Raw genomic sequence first — 21,000 nt, 5'->3', positions numbered from 1 at the left:
ATGCTCTGCCCACGCTTGTCTACCTGCTCGTATGGAAGACCAATGAAGAGGTGACAAAGGGTGAACTTGTTACTGTTCTTGATTAAAAAAAAAAAAAAAATTTAACACTGCATTAACATCTGATCTAATATTTAAAAAAAATGCTTTCAAAAGATAACATCACATTAACTACTTTTGGGGGGAAATGACATTAGGTTTTTTCAATTAGTTTTTCATCAACCATTACAAAATCTTTCTAAATATTAAGTACTTCCATGGAGTGCACAACTAACAGTGTGATTTTGAACCTAAGTTGACAAGGAGTCCCCTCTAGCACTGATTTCTCCTAATATACTCCCTGTTTTTCTATACACAGCTTCTGGTCTCAAACAGCAGCAGCTCAACATAAAAGGCAAATGGCTTGTTGGTCTCTAAGAATAAAAAGATTTTTACCAAGAGGTAGAAATGGAGACTCATTTACCCAGTAGCTTCAGAACCACAAGGAATCTTTTCTTTTCGAGGTGATTAAATGCAGTGTTAGTATCAGATACTGAAAACTACTTAAATATGCACATTTTATACCATACTGTCATTTACCAAATTTCGAAGAAGCTTTGCCTAGACTGGTCGCCAATAACAACGTGGTCTCCTTCCCTGTTCCTTTGGTTCCACAGCCATTACACAGAGGAATAGTAACAGGTGCAGTTTGAGTATTTGGAGGTGGTATATTTGGCCAGACTTTAGCAGCATCAATTATACTATTTCTTGCCGGCTGTTTTAAAAATTTTTTTAAGAAAAGGAGGAGGTTTCAGATACATCATTTCAGAACCTAGAGTTATAAACAACAACTGAAAACACAGTCTAAGTGTTTCTTCTTTCCACCTGTTAACCTCTGATGGAATGTATTTTCAGTATTTCAGGGCATTCCCAGAACCATTAGCTATCAGTTCATAAACTCACTTCAAGAAGTGACTTGAAATGATCTGGGAAGGTAGTCACATGATCATTCTAGGGCATGTGTATCCTCCAAAGGCGACCCCAAATACACTTCACGTGAAGGTAACTGAGATTTTTAACACCGGTGTGACTGAGGCCAAATTCCAAGTCCCTCAAATTACTACAAAGGCACAACATGGCGTGACCTACATTACATGAATGGGTCCACGTATAAGGTGTTAGTTATGAGAAACTGCAATCGTGCTCCAGCCTTTAAAGACAAAACAGAACACGAAGCTTTGCCGAACTCGGTTTACACGTAGGAAACAGCCTGATTACAACAAGAGCCTCTAAAAGCGTAAGCTACATAAATAATGACTCTGCACTTTTTTGAATGGCCCTTCCCCTTTTACCCTTTGCTTCTCTCAGGACCAAGAGAAGCTATGTTGGTGGGGTGAAAGCTACCTCATAGAAGAATCTTCACCCCCGCGCACAAGGAAGATTTTTCAAGAAACATCTATCTACTTTAAGAAAGTCATTCCTCAAAGGTCAGCCGCGCCCAACAGAATAAATAAGAAGATACACACCTTGTTGAGACAGTCTTCGCAGTAAAGTGAGCCCTTTAAACAAACCGGAGGTACCACATTTAGGTGCAAAGAATTGGTGCACAAGTGAGGCGTTAGCTCCGACTGTGAAATGTGCTCTTCCAAATGCCCTGGAGCCCCGCTTGTGAAATCAGAACAGGGGAAATAGCCAGCAGAGGCGCAGCCCTGGAGAGCCGGGAACTGATGCAGCTTGTGCACGTTACCGTGACATGACTGGAAATGAAGCTTCCCACAACAGGGCAGGTGTTTGCAGGAAGGCAGATTACTTTCTAGACACATGCTGGGAAAGTCACTTGCAATGCCGGCCAAACTGTTCCTAGCTGAGGCATTCTGGAGTGCAGACGCAGACTGGAAAGCGAACCCTGACCCTACCTGACACGTGATGGTCCTGGTGCTCTGCGGGTCTAACAGTGCGCCGGGGTGAATCAAGCTACCGGTACCTCCGCTACCACCACCACCACCAAAGTGCATTGGCGACGTGGAGGGTTCATTAGGGCAATGAGCACAGCAGCTTACTTTGGGGACAGGTGAAAGCTGTACTTTAGGTTGCTGAAGAGAATGGGTATCTGGAAGTGGGACTGCTGGAAAAAGTTTAGAGCCAGCATGAAGGGGAGATGGCACATCCTTTAATTCCACAGCAACTTTCTTGTTCTCCATGTAATCTTTCTGGGAAGAGAAGATCAGAACGCCAGTTAATGTCAGGAGGCCAGTGACTTTTGGTGACTCACATCCTACTGCAATCCAAAAATGGAAACAGCGTTCAGTCCTGTTTACCTCACTCAACCATAACCAAACAATATGGAATGGCAGCTGAAACCAGGGGCCTTCTTCAGAGAGGCCTGCAGGAGGTGAACACCAAAACAGACAGCTAAAATCAAGACTGTGTCCTTCCTGAATTTTAGGAGACTGGGGGAGGGTTCTGCTTACATGTTCAGCAAAGCAGGTTAACCATCTGTGCCTCAGGGACTTCCCTTTGATAACTTCCCCTTGCCTCACAGGGTCTTCTAAAGACAAAACAGATGGTATGAAAACAACACAGTCACAAACAGTATTCAATAAAGATGGCTTCTGAGCCAAGCGCTTGGAGGAAAAGACTTAATAGTTCTTGCAGTCAGACCATAAAGGATTTAGGAAGGTCCTCCAGACGATTCCAAACATTAAGGATGAGATAGCCATCTGCCCCAGTGGCCCATCCATGGAGAGGCCTTAAATGTGTTGTTGACATTATTAGGCAAACTCTAGGATATCATGACCTAAAGCCATAATGCCAACAATTACTTTGTAGTCAGGGACAAGAATTAGAGTAAGTAGAAGACTATTTAGGAATAAGATGCCAGAGAAATAGTCTGTCATACGCCTCTAACACAGACACAGGAGGCCGGTATATTTACAAAGTCATAGCATGGCACCCGTGTCAGAGACCTGGGTTTGAATGTGATACTCAGGAACTGTTTTAGGACCTTGGGTAAGTTACATAACCTCTCTACATTTCAGTTTCTCCTACAGTTGTTAGAAGGACAAAAGAGATAGTGCACATAAAGCACTCAGCAGAGTACCTGGCTACTGAAAAGGGGATCTAACTAATCAATAGCCCCTACTGGCTGACTGCAGGAACTATTAAGAGAAAGAGGATGTCCTCATACAATGAGAGAGACATGCTCTTCCCTCAGAGCATAGAAAGGGCCATCTGACTGCTATGATTTCACTCCTTTGGCTGTGGTTCTACACTCATCTAGGAGAGTACACTCATTTAGGAGAAATTTGGATTTTTCACTTGGACATTTCCTAAAAGGGAGGAGATAGCAATTGACTGACTGCCAACAAGCAGTGTGTTCTGCCCTCTTGGTAATTACAGTTTAGGCTGGAAATTACTGGCATCTGATTTATAGAGATCTGGCTCATTCAAAAAAAAAAAAGATCTGGCTCTTATGGTCAGGATTATCATGAGTTGGTTCCCCTGAATTTACTCAATCCTGGGTGCCACTGATAAAATCAGGTTTCTGGATCTGTAAAGTTGAGTGCAATCCTGTACTGTGTGACTCCATAAGGGCCAGATCCTCCATCCCAGGAAGCCCTGTCTGAGCTGCCAACCCTGTTGCCAAGTGCCCCTGAAGTCACTGACCTCAATTACTGATGCCATGCAAAAAAAGGTAACTATATAATGAAAACCTGGAGAAGATTGGGAATTTAGTTGAGTTTTTAAAAAGTTACTAATACCCTTATGTAAATGCATAGTAAAGACTCATTTAAATCCCAAGTGCAGTAGCAAAAGAAAAAAAGACATAGACTAGAAATGTGGTAATATGGTGCATGGAATGAAATCAGAAAAAGTCAAAATCACTATGAAAAGGCAAAGGAAGTTACAGACACGTTTAAATATTCAAGAGAAATCTGGAACAGGAAAAGACTGCCAATAAGGTCCTATCAATCTTCCCTTGATTTTAAGACTCAAACCTCAGAAGGTTAGAGTGAAATAAAATCTATTTTATACTTTCTTCTGATTTGACTCTACAATCTGGATTTTATCTTTGGAATCTGTGACTTTCTTAAGAAACAAATCTTCCCCAAATGTTAACATTAAATATTTAAAGCACCTACAGTTCCTTAGAATAGGAGTGCAGGAGTTAAAAAATGTACACTCTCCTTGAGTTCAGGAATTATAATCATGTGCTATGAGGAAGAATAAGCAGGATACAAGGTAAAACTTAGCACAGACTCCAGGGAGAGAGAGACTGCCCCAGACCAAACAGACAGCACATCTATTTGCAAAAGGAATTTGCTACGTCCTCTGTCTTGCGCATAGTTACCGTTTGGGGACTAAGTGGCAATGTCTGCTCAGGACGAGAAAAGCAATTAGAGAATTTCCAAAGCCATGGCTTAGCATCATTATTTTGTTGCAGCCATCCAGGTGTTCTACTGCAGGAGTCCTCAGTTCCGCTTCCTTCCATCATACAGCCATACAAAGTGGTTCAACATTCTTTCATCTTTCTTTTCTTTCATTCTTCCACCCTGTTAAGAATGAGATCTCAAAGTTATTTGCCTAAGTACAAATTTCACTATTAAAATGTGAGACTTGTGGCACCTGGGTGGCTCAGATGGTTAAGTGTCTGCCTTCGGCTCAGGTCATGATCTCAGGGTCCTGGGACTGAGCCCCATGTTGGGCTCCAGATCAGCAGGGAGTCTGCTTCTCCCTCTCCCTCTGCCTCTCCCCTTGCTTGTGTGCGTGCGCGCTCTCTCAAATGAATAAAATCTTAAAAAAAAAAAAAGTGAGACTGCAGGGGCGCCTGGGTGGCTCAGTCGCTTAAGTGTCTGCCTTCGGCTCAGGTCACAGTCTTCAGGTCCTGGGATCAAGAGCTCCAAGTTGGGCTCCCTGCTCAGTGGGGAGCCTGCTTCTCCCTCTCCCCTCCCCCCAGCTTGTGTGTGCACTCCCGTTCTCTCTCAAACAAATTTGTAAAAAAGTGAGACTGCAGCTGTACTTATGGCACAACTATATTTATGGTACAATGGCTCCCAACAAGTCAGATCATAAGGAATAAAAGAAGAATTCTAGCCAAGGGCCAACCTCCTCCAGCCCTGCACAGGCCTCTTCTATAGTTCTTTCTTAATTCTTCTCGACCATCTCTCCCTAAAGACCCTACTGGTGAGGGTAAAAAAGTTAACAAAGAGAGCATGTAGTTTTAGTAAAAGAACAATTACGTGTCTTCATTGCCAATTACGTACTGAAATTGACTTAATAGCAACCTATCCCACTGTGTCGTTGATGTGACTGTGGAAGGTCCAAATTAAGTGAACTCTATGGACTCTGTGAATTTGATTCTGCTACAGAACAAATCGAACCAATTTCTTCATTTACTTATTACAAAAGTACAATCTGATATACCACCAAAAATCTGAGAAATCTCAAGTCACAGATGTGCTGTGTCTACTCCAGTGCAACCACATTCTTATAAGTCTTAAACAGTACAATAAAAGCAGATCAAATCAATAAGAGCCAGTGGGCATGGAGGCAGCCTGCCAATGGTAAGGACAACTGAACCTCATTTCCAAGACCTCGCCATCATACCGAACCACCACCTATTCTTACCTACAGTGGCCGTTTTAAGGTTATCAATTTATCAGAAATTTCTCCTGGACATAAAGAAAACAATTTCTTTTAGCTCTCTCTCTGATAAGATGCTCTTCTCAAGAGATTGTAAGATCTACATAGTATGGTGAAGGGAGAGATGAGTACTCAATCTAAAATATAGAACTGATCACAAAAAGCAAGGGCAGGCAAACTATAGCTTGCTAGCCAAAACCAGCCCACTGCTTGTATTTAAGTGACCTTCAACTAAGAAGGTATTTTACACTTTTCAATTCTGGGGCGGGGGGGGGGGGAAATCAAAATAATATTTTGTGACACTAAATATATGAAATTCAACTTCTGGTGTCTATAAATAAGAGACATTTGTTTAAATACTGTATGTGGCTATTTATGCACTACAGCTACCTAGTCAAGTATTTGCAACAGAAACTGCATGGCCCACACAGCCTAAAATATTTACTATTTGGCCCTTATGTGGAAGCTACAAAAACTTCATTAAGTTTCAGTTTCTTCGTTTGCAGAGTGTGGCTAATCTCTCCCCCTCCGCAGCATTGCTGGGGGGGGGGGGGAATTAGATAAAGGACCCCACCACCCATTTTTGTCTTCCGCAATGTAGAGCTTGTGCCAAGCACAGGGCTTGCAACATAGTGTAAACTAAGTAATTATTTGTTAAATTAAGGAATGAATACAGCAACTATTCACCTACTATGTACAGTTAGGAGTTAGTGTGGAAGCAGAAATGGAGTTAACTGCCACAATGACAATAAATTATGATTGTTGTTTTTCCTACTAAACACAGGTCTTGTATCCCCCCAACAAACTCCTCTCTAGATCACAGAAATCTGGGATATTCACGACAATACACAACTTCAACATGCTCTCTCAAATCTCTTCAAGGCCAATCCTGAAAGGTGCTAACAGGTAGTGTACGATACCAATTACAAAGCCTTTTTATTTAACATTATTTCCTCATTCAGTAATTATTTAATATCTACTACATAACAGGCCTGTGCTTGGCACAAGGGATACAATGATGAAAACAACCAGACAATAAGATTCATTTATGTCATCTTTTCCCCCACAGTAAATCCGACAGACAAGGGAGAAATAAGCCACAATTTTACATAGGAGTAAACAGAAGTTTAATTAAGTTTTGTAACTTGCCAAGATCACATAATTAAAAAGGGGGCAGAGCCAGGCTTATCCACCTCTTTCCACCACACCAAGGTGCCTTCGGTATGGCTCAACACAATCAACAGAAAGTACAAATGTATTAGCTTGTTAGTGGCCTGCACCCAGAAAATTTCCCAAGCATTCCCGGGAATACCACTAAGTAACTTAGGTAGCCAAAGCAAGTTTTCTGTTGATCTGAGTGACATTCTTTGAACAATTCAGATAGTGCTTGAGAGCACAGACTCTGATGTCAGTCTGTGTATTAATCCCCAATTTTGCTGTTTCCTCTATGTGTCGCTATGGAGAGTTCACAACCTCTCTGAACCTCAGATCCTATGTGTGAAATGGGCCTGATAATAACTGTGGCATCCTTATAGGGCTGTTGTTGGGATTTAATGAGACAAAGTATAAAATCTAGAAATGACCTTCTCTTAACACCCAAGTTAGTCGTGGAAACCCACACCACCCAGTCCTTTTACTTTTTTTTTTCATAGTTCTATCCAAAATTGTTTATTTGCTTGATTTTTTTATTATATATCTCCCCTACTTGACTGTAAACTCCATGACAGCAGACATCATGTTTTCTCATTCATTGCTGTATTTCCTGCACCTACCAGTGCCTGGTGCATATCAACAATTGTTGAACGAGTGAAGAGTTCAGTATCTAGGAAGACAGTTTAGGTTTTGATTTCCGTGTATGCAAAACAGCATATTTACCGCTCAGAGAAATGGGGAAGTCCAAAAGATACAAATGTAAACGGAAAGCTCTTGGTAATACCAGAAAGGTGCTTGAGAAACGAAAATGTGTATCACGGTGTAGAGTTACAATTAGTAGTGGGAGTGGCTCATGCCCTAAGGCAACTCAACCCTATCTGTCAAGCCAGAGACTACACCCTAGGGAGTACTAAACTGCCGAGGAGAATGCAAAAACGCTCAGTGGGGTTGAAAAACACCCGCCCCTTTCTTCCTCTCTTAACCTTCCAACTGTGCACAGTACTCCGGAAAGCTTGCTCTCCACGCCTGGAACCCCGACAGGGAGCAGGGGGACAGGTGCGGACGGGGAGCCAAACACCCTCAAAGGGCAGCAGGGGCGCAGCAGTGACAGTCGTGAACGGACCTGAAAGGGAGACAACCCGAACCTATGGTGGGGGCCTGACTGCTGAGTCCCAGTCCTTCCCCTCGGAGTAGCCAACCTCCCCCACCCCCCGCCAGCAAAGGGCAGGGGAAGGGGGGGACGCTGTCCCGCCTCCAGCCGGTGGCCCCAGAGCTGTGAGCCCGTCAGGAACTAGTCCCCAGAGCTGCCAGCCAACTCACCTCAGCCGCGGGCTCCACCTCCGCTCACATTCCGGCCCCGCCGCCTTCCCCCCGCCCCCCCCAAGCCCTTTGTTTTGATTCCCGACTCCGCAGCTCCCGCCGCCGCCGCCAAGCGCACCCTCCACTTCCGCTTCCGCACCGCACCGCCCCTGTCGCAAAACCGACGCCCTTCTCTCCCCCTCGCTCCGCCCCTTCCTCCACCCCGCCCCCGCCGCCGCGTCCTCCCCGCGCGGGGCGTGCTGGGAACCCCGGGGGGGGCGGGGCCTCGCGGCCCTGCAGCCTCGTCAGGCTCAGTCCCCTCCCGATAAACCCCTAAATAGGGACCTTTCCTGGGGGAGACCCCGGCTTTTTTGGCGAAAACCCCGAGTTTAAGGAGGCCTTCTCCCTGGCTTATCGTGGTGGAGTGGAAAGGAACCTGAAAGCGAAGAATGAGTGGGCTTGTGAGGTGGAGCCGGGGGAAAAAAACCTGCCAACCGGGATTTGATACAATTCAGCTCTTTCAGTCTTTTGAGGGAAGGCGATTTAAACGGGATTTCGATTATTTTTTCTAATTAAATGACGCATAATTTCCACAGATCCTTAATCTAGTGCAACCTAGTGGCGAGTGTAGAGAAAAATAACCGCCAGCCGGGCTTCCCGCGAGGTCCTTGGGGCCGGCGGGGTTTCTCTCAAGGTGGCGACCCAGCTGGCACAAAATGAAGTGTGAGCTCAGACTCGGCTGGGCACTGTCACCTACTATTAAGGGATCCTCGTGATTTCAGTTAGAAAACGTCATTTTTTAAAAGCTCTGGTGCAGAGCCCGTTGCAAGTGCATGCAAACTTTCCAGGGACAGGGTGAGGAAAGCCCTATGAATGCTGTGACGGCTTGTGTGTTAGGAGGATGGATGTGACATGGTTGGGGTTTTGGGGGGTTTGAGGGTTGTTTTTTTTTTCCGGGGCGGGGGTTGGTGCTTCACAATCTTTTACCTGAAGTAATTTTTTTTTTTTTTTTAAAGCTCAGCACGACCGTCGTTTCTGAAACTGCTAACTGCTCGCTATTTCCTGTTGCCATTGAGAAAAACGAAACATACCTAAATCGAGACATATTTACGATGGGCTAGCTGAATACGACCTAAAAGTTCACTTCTGAAGTTTGCCGAGAAACATTAATTTTGCAGACGAATAAGTAGAAATCGTGAAGAGTTGTTTTGGTTTTTTTTCCCCCTGCCTGAAGTCTGCAGGGTGAGGCAATTTCATTAGGCAATTTGCATTAAAAGAAAAACTCCTCTAAAGAGAACTTCAGGGGAAGATGATACATCCCTGTAGACATCCTTGTAGACTCCTGTTGCACAGGGCAAGATCAAACACGTAGCTAAAGCGCCCTTTGTGCTTGCTTTTCATTTTCCAGAAGGCAGATGACAAGCACACACATCGTCTGCCTGCTTAGGTATTTATTACTGCTGAGTAAATCTTCATTGTGTGTGTGTGGGTATTATTTTCCAAGTGGGAATTAGAACAGATGAAAAACAACTCTGTGTCTAGTGTTGTGTTTTTTTTTTTTCCCCCAAAGTACCAAACAAATATGCTTCTCTTTAGAGGAGTTTTTCTTTTTATACCAGTTGAGTATCTCTGAACGCACACGGAAGTAACTAAAAAATATAAAAAGGAAACAAAGTAATTGTGGATTTTTTATTGCCTTTTTAAAAAGGTTTTTTGGTTACAAAACAATACAGAACAGACATTTCGTTTGACTTTGCTTGGCATTCTTTCAAGTCCAGAGCTGTGTCTGATCTCAACAGGTTAAATGCAGTAAATAAAGCCGAATCAATTCTACTAAATGGAAAGTTAATGAAAAGTCTGAATTACAAATAATTTTTAATGAAATGCAGTTTTAGTGTTTTCTGTAGAAAACCAGCCTAAGGGGCGCCTGGGTGGCTCAGTCGTTAAGCGTCTGACTTCGGCTCAGGTCATGATCCCAGGGTCCTGGGATCGAGCCCCGCATCAGGCTCCCTGCTCTGCGGGGAGCCTGCTTCTCGCTCTCCCACTCCCCCTGCTTGTGTTCCCTCTCTCGCTGTGTCTCTGTCCAATAAATAAATCTTTAAAAAAAAAAAAAAAAGAAAACCAGCCTAAGCAGACTACACCAGTTCTTGGAAGTAATTATGAAGTGAAATGCAATTTGATACTTGTGAAAGAGTGCTTTCACATTTTCTTAAGAGATGCTTTCTTAAATATAGTCTCTGCTAATCTTACTCCTATTTCTTTAGTGGGCAAACTCTTTTATCAGAGAGTAAGAGTAACTTTCAGTTTTTCCCTGTCCAAATTATAATCTTCACATTTATGAAACTAGGATGAAGTTTTATTTTTGTGCTATTTAAGTGTCATTTTACATTCAATTCACCTCCTAAATTAACCTAGTTGTCACTAAAGGAGTTTCTCCCCCAGCAGCTTCTCTTCTGCCTATGTTCAGTTTAGTGTTTTGAAATAATAAATTATAATGGAAGGACGTAAGCAAGAGAAACTGAGCTCTCTGCTAATTCATATCTAAAAGCTACAAGGAAAACACTGAATAAAGGGAGGAAAAGGTTTTAACATGCTCCAGAATTTTCTTTTCATTCTAGGGTTTTACCCAATAACGAAGCCATTTCCTAAACTACTCCTGAGAACTTTCATGATAACCATTTCAATGTCCTCCCGGTTGTCTTTATGGAAAATGAAGGAAATTGGAAACTAGCTAGTTTAAGTGACTTTTAAGTGATCAATGCCATTCAGGCAGGACTGGCTAACTCACTGATTTGTGCTTCAGTTTATCTGTAAACTGGGATGATTACTCCCTGCCCAGAAATCTCACAGAGTGGAGAGTCAAATAAAATTCTGAGGATGAAAGAAAGCATCAGAGGAAAAGTGTTGAGACGAGGGTGTGAATGATTTATTAGTGTTTGTGAGCAGGATGGAAGCTTCCTGAAAGACATTTTGGTACTTAACTCTCTTGATATAGGCAGCGAGTTTCCCTTTTGCGTCTCTGAGCTTCTTTGGCAACTAGGAAGGAGTCAAAACAGTCATTCTTATGACTTTCTCTCATGACAGAGAAAGGTCATTCCTTTTTTTTTTTTTTAGATTTTATTTATTTATTTGAAGAGAGAGACACAGCGAGAGAGGGAACACAAGCAGGGGGAGTGGCAGAGGGAGAAGCAGGCTTCCCGCCGAGCAGGGAGCCCGATGCGGGGCTCGATGCGGGGCTCGATCCCAGGACCCTGGGATCACGACCTGAGCCGAAGGCAGGCGCTTAACGACTGAGCCACCCAGGCACCCCGAGAAAGGTCATTCTTAACCAAGGCAGGGAGGCAGGGAAGGATTCTAAGAGTATGGCCAGAGGCCTCAAAATAGCTAAAAATCTCTTTGCCTCTAGGGTAGTGCTAAAGAATTCGGGTGTAGGAGTCAAACAGACCCAGGTTTGAAGCCTGGTTTGTTATTACTAATTGGGACTCCTTGGGCAATGCATTTAATTTCCTGCACCTTTGTTTTCTCATCTTTTAAAACGAGGACAATAAAAGTGCTTTTCTGTGATTCTCATCATCTGGATCTGAGCTCCATTGTCACCTCCATCGAGCATCCTTCCCTGATCATCTGAAGTGACCCCTCCCGAACCTTTTCTCTCAAAGGACCTTGTTAATTCTGAAATTATTGCTCACAAGCATCTGAAATCATTTTACTCTGCTTGCTGATTTAGTGTCTTGCTTTCTTAGTAACATAAGCCTTTTGAGGACTGGCATCTTTCTGATATTTGTTGTGTTATAAGTCTGAGTGCTCAATAAATATTTGTTGGTGAACAATTAGGATTGCTGTGAGAATAAGAAAACCCATGTCAAGAAGTTAGCGTTGTCTCTGACACACAACCAATGAACAAATCATGATCACTTAAGAATTGCACAGGTTGTATTTAACTTTGTGCTAGGCACGGTCCTAAACGTTTTACAGACTCCAAGTCGACTCAATTTGTCTCCGCATAGCCCCAAGGTAGAATCAATATCCTCCCGGTTGTCTTTATGGAAAATGAAGGAAATTGGAAACTAGCTAGTGTCCAGGGACCCGCCTGCACACTCCCAAGGCCAGCCAGGTCCCTGCCCAGCAGCGGGAGCCTCCCAGCGCCTAGCCGGCCCAGTGCCGCCGCGTGGCCACGCCGCGCCCGGGCCCTGGGAAAAAAGTTTCCAAACGGCGCTGCTAGGCGCTGATTGGCCGAGGCCGACGCGGTCCCGTGGCGCCGCAGCCAATGGTCGGCGCCCGCCGCGGGCGCGGGGGTGGGGGCGGTGCTCAGAGGCCCGGGCTGCGCCGTCCGCCGCTGCCGCCGCCCGTCCTCGCGGACCGAGCCGTGGTAAGTGCAGAGCTGCGGTGGCCGGGGGTGGGGACCGTCCCGGGACCGCCGCCACCACCGGGAAACTCTTTGGCCCGCCCTGGGGACCGCCAGGAGCCGCCTTGCAGGGACCCTGCCGCGCCCCTCGCTCGCGCGTCCCTTCCCGGCCGCCTGTACTCCGCCGGTCCCGGGCGCTGGGCTCAAAAATCCCGCTCTCTGCAGCCTCCCTTCCTAACTTTGTGCCTTCCCACCCTTGTGTCCTCGCGCCCAGCTCCTCGCCTTTGCCAACTTTCTTTCTCTTCTAGCGCCCTCCGCTCCCTCCATGACTTCCACGTCCTTAGTGCCCTCCTCGTCTCCAGCCCCCGCTGCCTGGCTCCTCTGCCTTCCTGGCTCTCTTGGTCTTTTCTCGCTCTTTTTTCTGCCTCTTCTCAGCCCCCGCCACCCCCTTGCCTCCTGCTGCCCCAGACTCGCCCTCATTCCTCGTATCTCCCTCCCTCCCCGCCCTCGTCCACTGCCCCTTGCCACTTCCACCCTCAGTTCAGGCCTCTTTCCAAAAACCTCCCCCCTGCTTGGCATCTCCGTGCCTTCGGGAACGTGTTTGGAACAGTCTCCTTCCCTCTGCTTTTCTCAGATCTCTGCTGCAGGAAGGTTCAGATTTCCCCTGACAGCACTTTGGGGAAGGGTAGGATAAAGGATGAAAACGCTTATTCTACAGTTTGAATGCAGTGCTGGGACTTACCTGCCTCCCCGAGGTCATGGGAAATCCCGCCATCACCTTGACACCGCTTTTTGGGAAGCTCCTTATCTTCTCCAGTCATCTCAGGTTCTCTGCCTCCTGAGGGCCTGAGCTTCCCCGATTTCTTTGTCCAGGGTTGGTACAAGGTTGTGCCTCTTTCTACTTTTAGCCTCGAGGTCCCTTTTAACTTCCTTTCTAAAGAAACGGCCTTTACAGGGTGCACTGGGCAGAGATTTGTCATTTTCTATGCTAGTTTGGTTTCTGTATTCTTGGGTAGGATGGCATTTTAGGACACGGATAGGGTGCTTTGAAGAGCAATTGGATCCCAGTGACTGACTCCCAGAGCCACTTATCTGACCCCACCACCACACTGGTATTTAACCAGGTTTGAAACTTAAATCTTTACTCTTACTGTGTCTTTTGTGTAGGATTAGATCCTTTAAGTCTCAGGGGCGTCCAATTGGCATATTTTATCCTCTCATTTTGGATAATAGTTTCTTAACTTGGCTTATTCTGTTAGGATGTTATTTTTGTTTCCAAAGTGTGTTCTTTTGCCTTAAAACTTGTGAGCCCAGAGAGATTACACTCCCTTTCCTTACCAGATAATTTCCTAACATGAGTGGGCCTGCATACAGAAAGTTTGTGTCAGCAGCTAGGACTGTTTTTGCACCTAGTACTGATGGAGGTGCTTTCTCTCTGCCTCTCCCAGCACTGCTTTAGCCCTTAGAAGGTGTTTGGAAATGTTTGAGAAGGGTTGGAGGAGAGGGAAATCACAGAAGGAAAAAAAAATCTTTGCCTAGCATCTTTTTTTTTTAAGATTTTATTTATTTATTTGACACAAAGAGCACAAGTGGGGAGAGTGGCAGGCCGAGGGAGAGGGAGAAGCAGGCCCCCCGCTGAGCAGGGAGCCTGATGCCAGGCTCAATCCCAGGATTCTGGGATCATGACCTGAGCCCAAGGCAGACGTTTAACCTACTGAGCCACCCAGGTGCCCGAGAGATACCTTTATAAACAAAATTGGCACCCTTTCTTAACATATCATGAACTTTCTTCTATATTAGCTCATATACTTCTTAACAACTGTGTAATTTTCCAAATCAGTCCTCTGTTGACAGTTAAGTTTCTCCCAATTTTCCACATTGGTGAATGATGGCATACACCCTTGAGTATATGTCCTTGCATGTCTATCTAAGTATTTTTGTAGGAAGATCATTACAGACTTTGAAAGCACAGAGGCAGAAGCCAGACTTGCTGGCTCTTGACTGGTTTTGCCCCAGTGACGCCACTTCTGCAACATGGGGAGCCTGCGTCATAACCGAGAAGCTGTGGAAGCCCATGCAGACATTTGGCGGTGTCTTTCTGTCCCCTCCATTTCCCTTCAGCTCTTCCCTTTGTTTTGATTGGGAAGGATTGAGGTTGGCATGGAGAAGGGTGGTGAGTTAATTCTTGATAGTTTTCCGTGTGTGCTGCTCCTGACCAGCTATGCTGGCTTTCTTCACTCAGAGGAAAGCCAAAGGAGAGTGCTCTGTTTTCCCTAGGGTTTTGAAATCAAAGGTGGGGTGGGAGATCTAAGTGATGCAAAATAGAGAATGCATACTTTTTGAACTTTGTGCTCCCAGCTTGTTCTTCCTTGCCTGCTGTAGCATATACTTTTGAGGTGCCCATTAGGTTTGTCCACAGAGCTCCTGGGGCGCGAGAGCAGAAGCACAGAGGCCGAATGCATATGACACCTGTAGCACAAATGAAAGGCGTGCAGTGCCCATTTTTAAGATCGTGGGTACAGGGGCGCCTGGGTGGCTCAGTCATTAAGTGCCTGCCTTCGGCTCAGGTCATGATCCCAGGGTCCTGGGATCGAGCCCTGCCTCGGGCTCCCTGCTCGGCGGGAAGCCTGCTTCTCCCTCTCCCACTCCCCCTGCTTGTGTTCCCTCTCTCGCTGTGTCTCTCTCTGTCAAATAAATAAAATCTTTTAAATAAATAAATAAATAAATAAAGATTGTGGGTACAGACTTGTATATACCGAGACCCGTGCCTGTCACAGTGCGTTTGAAAAGACTGGGGGCCAGATGAAACGAGTGAATCTGACCTCTGAACAGTCTCTTTGCAACCCCAAGGAGACCATGAACTTGAATTCAAAGACCCTCCAGTCACTCCCTGCCCCCAACTTGCACTTGGGTCTGATTTGCCTCTGCTGTCCACTTGTACCTCTGGAGGTGGCCAAAGGCATGCAATGTTTGGGCTCCAGCTTCTGCTTCTAAGAACCCAAGTGATGTCTCTCTTACTCTTAATAGTCGAATGGCTTAAAGGGGATAAAATTGAAGATAAGTTATTAAACACCCAGCACGCAGAGGTTCCATTCGATAGGGAGAGGGAGTCTGTCCGAGTCATCTTACCTGCTTTCTGTGGCAAAGAATAATGCACATTGGAACTGTGAGACATTTTCGGATGGCAAAGGAAAAAGCGTACATTTTTAAGATTGTTGTCTCAGAACAAAGTGAAGTTTGGCTGTTACTTCTTCTTAGTCTATAATATATTTTCCCTCTTCCCTAAAGGTTGTTTTTAAAAGGCAGGGGGGTTGGGCGCCTGGGTGGCTCAGTTGGTTAAGCGACTGCCTTCGGCTCAGGTCATGATCCTGGAGTCCCTGGATCGAGTCCCGCATCGGGCTCCCTGCTCGGCGGGGAGTCTGCTTCTCCCTCTGACCCTCCCCCCTCTCATGTTCTCTCTCTCTCAAATAAATAAATAAAATCTTGAAAAAAAAAAATAAAATGCAGGGGGGTTTTGGATTGAAATGCCAGGCCTGTGGCTTTTGCCCTTTAGTTGAAGCAGGTACAGATGGTGCAGGCTGTGACAGGAGCTCAGGTCTCTGCTTAGCTTCTTTCCACCACTACCCCCACTCCCTGGCCCTGAAGTCCAAAACCAGAACCTTCCCATCAGCACGGTTGTAATTACAGCCTCTCAGGCAATGGAAGTGCCTCCTAAAACATCTCAAATTCGTTTCTTTCCTGAGGATTAAGTTTTAGTCCTCACTGGCCGTGTTTTATTTAGGAAGCTTTTTTCCCTAAAACTCACCTATCATAAGAATGCAGGGTGAACATTAAACCCCAAGAACAGTATCAGATGCTCCTTATCATGTACACCTGGAGAGGGGGTAGTTTCCAACAAGGTATTCTCTCCTCCTGCCACTTTCCACTAATGAGATGCCACTCAGGTGCTGAGGGAGTGTGGGGTTTTCCCACATCCTGACCAGCCTCTTAGGGATGTACAGAGGTCAACCATAAACTAGTCCTCAGAGATTTATGGCTTCTTGCTTTTCCTTAACCTCACATCCCCTTCCTACTAGTGGTCCATCTCTCTCTTTCCCTTTGCTCATTCATTCCACAAGCATTTATTTAGTGCCTGTTACATGCCAGGCACTGTTCTAGGCACTGGGATAAAAAAGCAAGATGGAGAAGGCCCCTGTGCTCAACAATTGACATTCCAGTGGGGGAAGATTAAAAACAAAACTCAAAATGATGAAATAAAGCAGAGGTTAATAAATAGTGAAGGGCTAGAGAGGATATTTGGTGGTTTATTCAAATAAGGTCTCTCTGGGGAAGACATTTCAGCTGAGATCTGAATGACAAGGAGGATACCTAGGCAGAGAACAGCAAGTGCAAAGGCCCTGAGGTGGGGAGCAAGTGTGTTGTGCTCAAGGAACGGAAAGAAAGGGGTGCCTGGGTGGCTCAGTCGTTAAGCGTCTGCCTTCGGCTCAGGTCATGATCCCAGGGTCCTGGGATCGAGCCCTGCATCGGGCTCCCTGCTCCGCGGGAAGCCTGCTTCTCCCTCTCCCACTCCCCCTGCTTGTGTTCCCTCTCTCTCTCTGTCAAATAAATAAATAAAATCTTAAAAAAAAAAAAAGGAACGGAAAGAAGGCCATGTGGCTTGAACATAAGCTAATGTGGGGGGTGGGTAGGGTTGGGGAACGTTTAGAGAAGTAGGCAGGAACTAATTACATTAAATATTGGATATGATATTTTCCCAAACAGCAGGAAGAGCCAGTCTACATCCATTGTTCTTAGTTCCTAACTGTTTCGCCCTACTACACGGACTCTCGTGCCATGCAGTTGAGACTGTCTTCAATAAGATAATGGTCACACGGCACTCAGTTGCACGGGCTTTTGACACTATAGGGGCTGGTTTGGTGACTTCATATTAGATGAGTGTTGGGCTCATTAGAGCTTAAGACTTGAGCAGGGAGTACCGCATCTAAGTTTACCCTTACCCATTGCCATGTTAATTGCTGTTATTTACACTCTAGGTGTTCTATTCTTTTTACTTTCAGCAAACAACATCTTTCACTACCTACCTTAATTAGGACCCTCTGTGGCAGCCATCCAACCCTAACTGGTATAGTCAAGGAAGGGAGTTGGTTATCTCTCATAACCTTAAATCAGGTATGACTGGATCCCGGTGTTCAAATGAGATCATCAGGACCCAGTGCCTCCACCTCTTGGCTCTGCTTTTCTCTGTTTTGACTTCATTCTCTGGCAGACTCCTCCCTTGTGATGGAAGGATGATCACTGGCAGCTCCAGGCTTACCTCCTACCATCTTACCCTAGTGGGAAGAGTTTCTTTCTTTTTTCTCCTAGCTTTATGGAGATATAATTGACATAAAACATTGTGTAAGTTTAAGGTATATAACATGATGGTTTGATAAACGAATATATTGTGAAACCATTGCCACAATAAGGTTAGTTAACCCTTCCAGAGTGTCTTTCCTGATGGCTCTGCAAAAGCCCTGGACACTGGTTTGCTCAGCTTGGGTTAGGGCCACCCCTGAACCAATCATTGGCCTAGTTTGGGTTAGACCCATCCTGTTATTGGCTCAGCTTGGGTTAGGCCCACCCCTGTCATTGGCTCAGCTTGGGTTCAGCCCACCTCTGAGCCAGTTACTGATGCTGGAGGCATCCCTCCTGTGTTGTGCCTCCTCCTAGATGCTGATGTCAAGTACATCTGAATCACATGGAATGAATGTAGGGTTAGTTTCCCCAAGATTGGAGCGGTGTTACAGAAAGCTAGAAGAAGAAATGCTGGACTGGAGAAAGATCAACAAATGAACAGCTTTCTACTCTTTGCAGCTTCTGTGCTTCCATCCAGCTTTCAGAGAAACTCTGTTCCCCAGAAGGGGATGGGTGGGGCACATCGCATGTTGTCTCTGAATGAGGGAAGGGTGAGAAATTAGGAAAGAGAGATGTGAATATAGGTACTAACAAATCTAGTTATCAATAAAGGCTGTGCTTGAATATAATTGTTTGATTTTTTTTTTTAACCAGGGATCCAGAAGTTGGTGATTGTGTCCATGTTAACACTAACATATTTAGCTGAATGATTAATATTTGTAGTCAAAAATATAGCTTGTTATGGGGCGCCTGGGTGGCTCAGTCAGTTAAGTCAGTTAAGCTCTTGATTTCGGCTCAGGTTGTGATCTCAGGGTCATGAGATCGAGCCCTGCGCTCTGAACTGGAGCCTGCTAAAATGCTGTCCCTCTGTTCACCCCGCCCCCAGCTCTCTCTCTCTCTCTTAAAAAAACAAACAAAAAAAAACAATACAGCTTGTTATGCCTTGCAAAGTGAGGAGTTGTGTTCATTCTTTTGTCCCTAAGGACACCCGATTGTGAGCTCCCTTGAGGGAAGGAAGGGACTTTGGAGACATCTCATTTGGATTCCTGATGAACTTTTGACAAGCTCAGAGCCTTAAATAAGGCTCTATCAGAGGGGAGTCTGTAAATGGCCCACTGTTCATAGAGATCTGTTCCCCAGCCTCTGCTCTGGATCTCTCCAAGTCCTCAGAGCCAAGGCCCCATTCCCACCCCCTGCCCTGTAGCTACTGTCCCTTTTGTCTGCTTCTCACACCCAGCTCTCCAAAATTTCCTCTACTTCCTCTTCTTTACCTCCTCGTAACTCCTCTGCCCAATTTCCGCCCCCCCCCCCACTGTGTTGAAACTATTCTTGCTCACATCACCAGTGACCGACATTTCACGAAGTCTCCTGGGTATTTTCCAGTCCTAATCTTAGTTTCTCTGTTGTATCGTGGATACTGTGGACCGGTCCTTCTTTTCCCCTTGACACCACCTATCTACTGCCAGGACAGCTCTCTCTGGTTCTTGTCTCTTCATTTGTCCCCTGTCTCCTTAGATTACTGTTTCTTTCTTTGCCTACCAAACATTGGCATTCCTCAGAGTTCCATAAATAGTACTCACTAGATTCTCCAGCAGTTCCGTCACGAGAAAGAGGGAAGAAGCAGCTACAGGCTCAGGACTCTTAAATTTGTATCAGGCCAGAGTTCACCCCAGAGTTTCAGATCTGCTCTTCCTTCTGGATGTGTCACTGGCATGTCAAACTAGAAATATCCCAAACTGGGCTCATTATCCTCTCGCCCTAAAGACTTTCCTTCTGTTCTTCATCTCTGGTGATGGGGATGGTGGTGGCGTGAGTTGTCGAAACCAGAACCCCAGAGATGTCCTCCCCTCCTTTTTTTTTCCTTGCGCATTCCCCCATGAAATGAATAAAATCTTGGTAGTTTTATCTATTCATGGAATGTAACATGTGGGTGGGCTGTATTTTGTCTGGGTTTGGTTTCAGTTTTCGGCAATATTTTATTAATTAATCCAACATAAAATTCAGGAGCTTCCTCTCGCTGCCCCTCCCCCCCGCCGCCACATTAAAAATAAGCTCTTTAACCAGACATGGATAGTAATTATAAAGCTTTCTCTCCTAGACACCATGCCACAAGAAGAGTGACCTCTTGCTCTGTTTTCACCATGGAGGACTCGGGAAAGACTTTCAGCTCTGAGGAGGAAGAAGCTAACTACTGGAAAGATCTGGCTATGACTTACAAGCAGAGGTCAGTCTTCCCGAGTCCACCCTGCTTTTTCTTCCCATCCTGGTGGCAGCTACCATTCAGTTTGGGGCTTCTGAGGTGACAAGCACTACAAAGGACTTGACACACATTCTGTCCATTACATCTCAGAACTGCCTCATGAGGAAACAGTTATCACCCCATTTTACAAATGAGGAACTGAGCCTCAGGGAAGGCAAGTAACTTGCCCACCGAGTTCACGCCAGCCAGTAAGCAGCTGGGCTAGAATGTGAGCGTCAAAGCCTCCGGTCCTGAGCAAACCGCTGTGCTCTTTCCCACCCTATTTTCTGGAAGGGTTTTATCAGTTGGGGATGCCGTATCTGGTCAGTCCCCATGCCTGACAGTATGGGTTGTTGCAAATTTTAAATGTGAAACCAGCGGTTCAGTGGCCATATCTGGGAGTAGTGTGTGTGTTCAGCATTGCTTCTTTTTATTTCTCATGGACTCATATTCTTCACATGGAGGTCTTATTCCAGTCACTCTAATTTTCTTATTCTTAATTTGACTATAAGATAACTCAGGTTTAGTATTAAAAAAAAAGTGTTGCTTGACTTCTAAGGATTGAGGACCTGGAACTGGGTGTCTGGGGTTGGCCAGGCACCCACTGTAGTGGTGGGGTGAGCAAACGTTTATATTAGATCCAATTCCTGCTTACAAGTAAATCTGCAGAGGGTACGCAGTCCCAAGGACATTTACTCCACGTTGAGTTCAAAAACCAAATATGTTGAATGAATGAGCGGGGAGTGAATTGGTAGAGAAATGGCTTCGGAGTCAGGCAGACGTGGATTCAGGTGTGAGCTCTGCTTCTGACTCACATGACGTTGAGACAAGTCACATCTTTCTCAGCCTTATCTGTAAAATGAGGGTAAGCCTAGTTTCTGCCTCGAAAGGTGGTTGACAAGCTAATCCATGCATCACCCTCCACAGCACGGCTAGGTGCTCAGTAAATGGT

At 45.5% G+C, this 21,000-nt stretch overlaps 2 protein-coding genes across 15 annotated transcripts in view; one reads left to right on the top strand and one right to left on the bottom strand.

The window, feature by feature from the left end:
• The window catches only part of MARF1 (meiosis regulator and mRNA stability factor 1), a 43,890-nt gene extending 35,674 nt beyond the window's left edge, over positions 1 to 8,216 (bottom strand). For 8 of the 13 annotated variants that reach the window (XM_031018986.2, XM_031018971.2, XM_006728643.3 and 5 more), the window contains exons 1-4: positions 8,092 to 8,216; positions 4,328 to 4,529; positions 1,503 to 2,186; positions 577 to 751 (exon numbers count right to left, since the gene is read on the bottom strand). In XM_031018986.2, the coding sequence (XP_030874846.1) occupies positions 577 to 751; positions 1,503 to 2,186; positions 4,328 to 4,471 (1,003 nt within the window). In that variant the 5' untranslated portion in view covers positions 4,472 to 4,529; positions 8,092 to 8,216. Of the gene's footprint in view, positions 1 to 576; positions 752 to 1,502; positions 2,187 to 2,447; positions 2,525 to 4,327; positions 4,530 to 8,091 lie in introns of those variants that run through there. The other 5 variants (XM_081819966.1, XM_081819968.1, XM_081819967.1 and 2 more) reach the window with 5 other exon arrangements.
• Positions 8,217 to 12,357: 4,141 nt separating this feature from the next.
• Positions 12,358 to 21,000, top strand: part of NDE1 (nudE neurodevelopment protein 1) — a 44,959-nt gene continuing 36,316 nt past the window's right edge. For both annotated transcript variants that reach the window (XM_081819962.1, XM_006728648.3), the window contains exons 1-2: positions 12,358 to 12,439; positions 19,908 to 20,033. In XM_081819962.1, the coding sequence (XP_081676088.1) occupies positions 19,951 to 20,033 (83 nt within the window). In that variant the 5' untranslated portion in view covers positions 12,358 to 12,439; positions 19,908 to 19,950. The remainder of the gene's footprint in view (positions 12,440 to 19,907; positions 20,034 to 21,000) is intronic.

This window comes from Leptonychotes weddellii, chromosome 5, assembly GCF_054177405.1.
Source record: "Leptonychotes weddellii isolate Sample4059 chromosome 5, ASM5417740v2, whole genome shotgun sequence".
Taxonomy (NCBI): Eukaryota; Metazoa; Chordata; class Mammalia; order Carnivora; family Phocidae; genus Leptonychotes; species Leptonychotes weddellii.
Note: the sequence above shows the minus strand (reverse complement) of the source record. Positions and strands in the feature narration are given on the sequence as shown.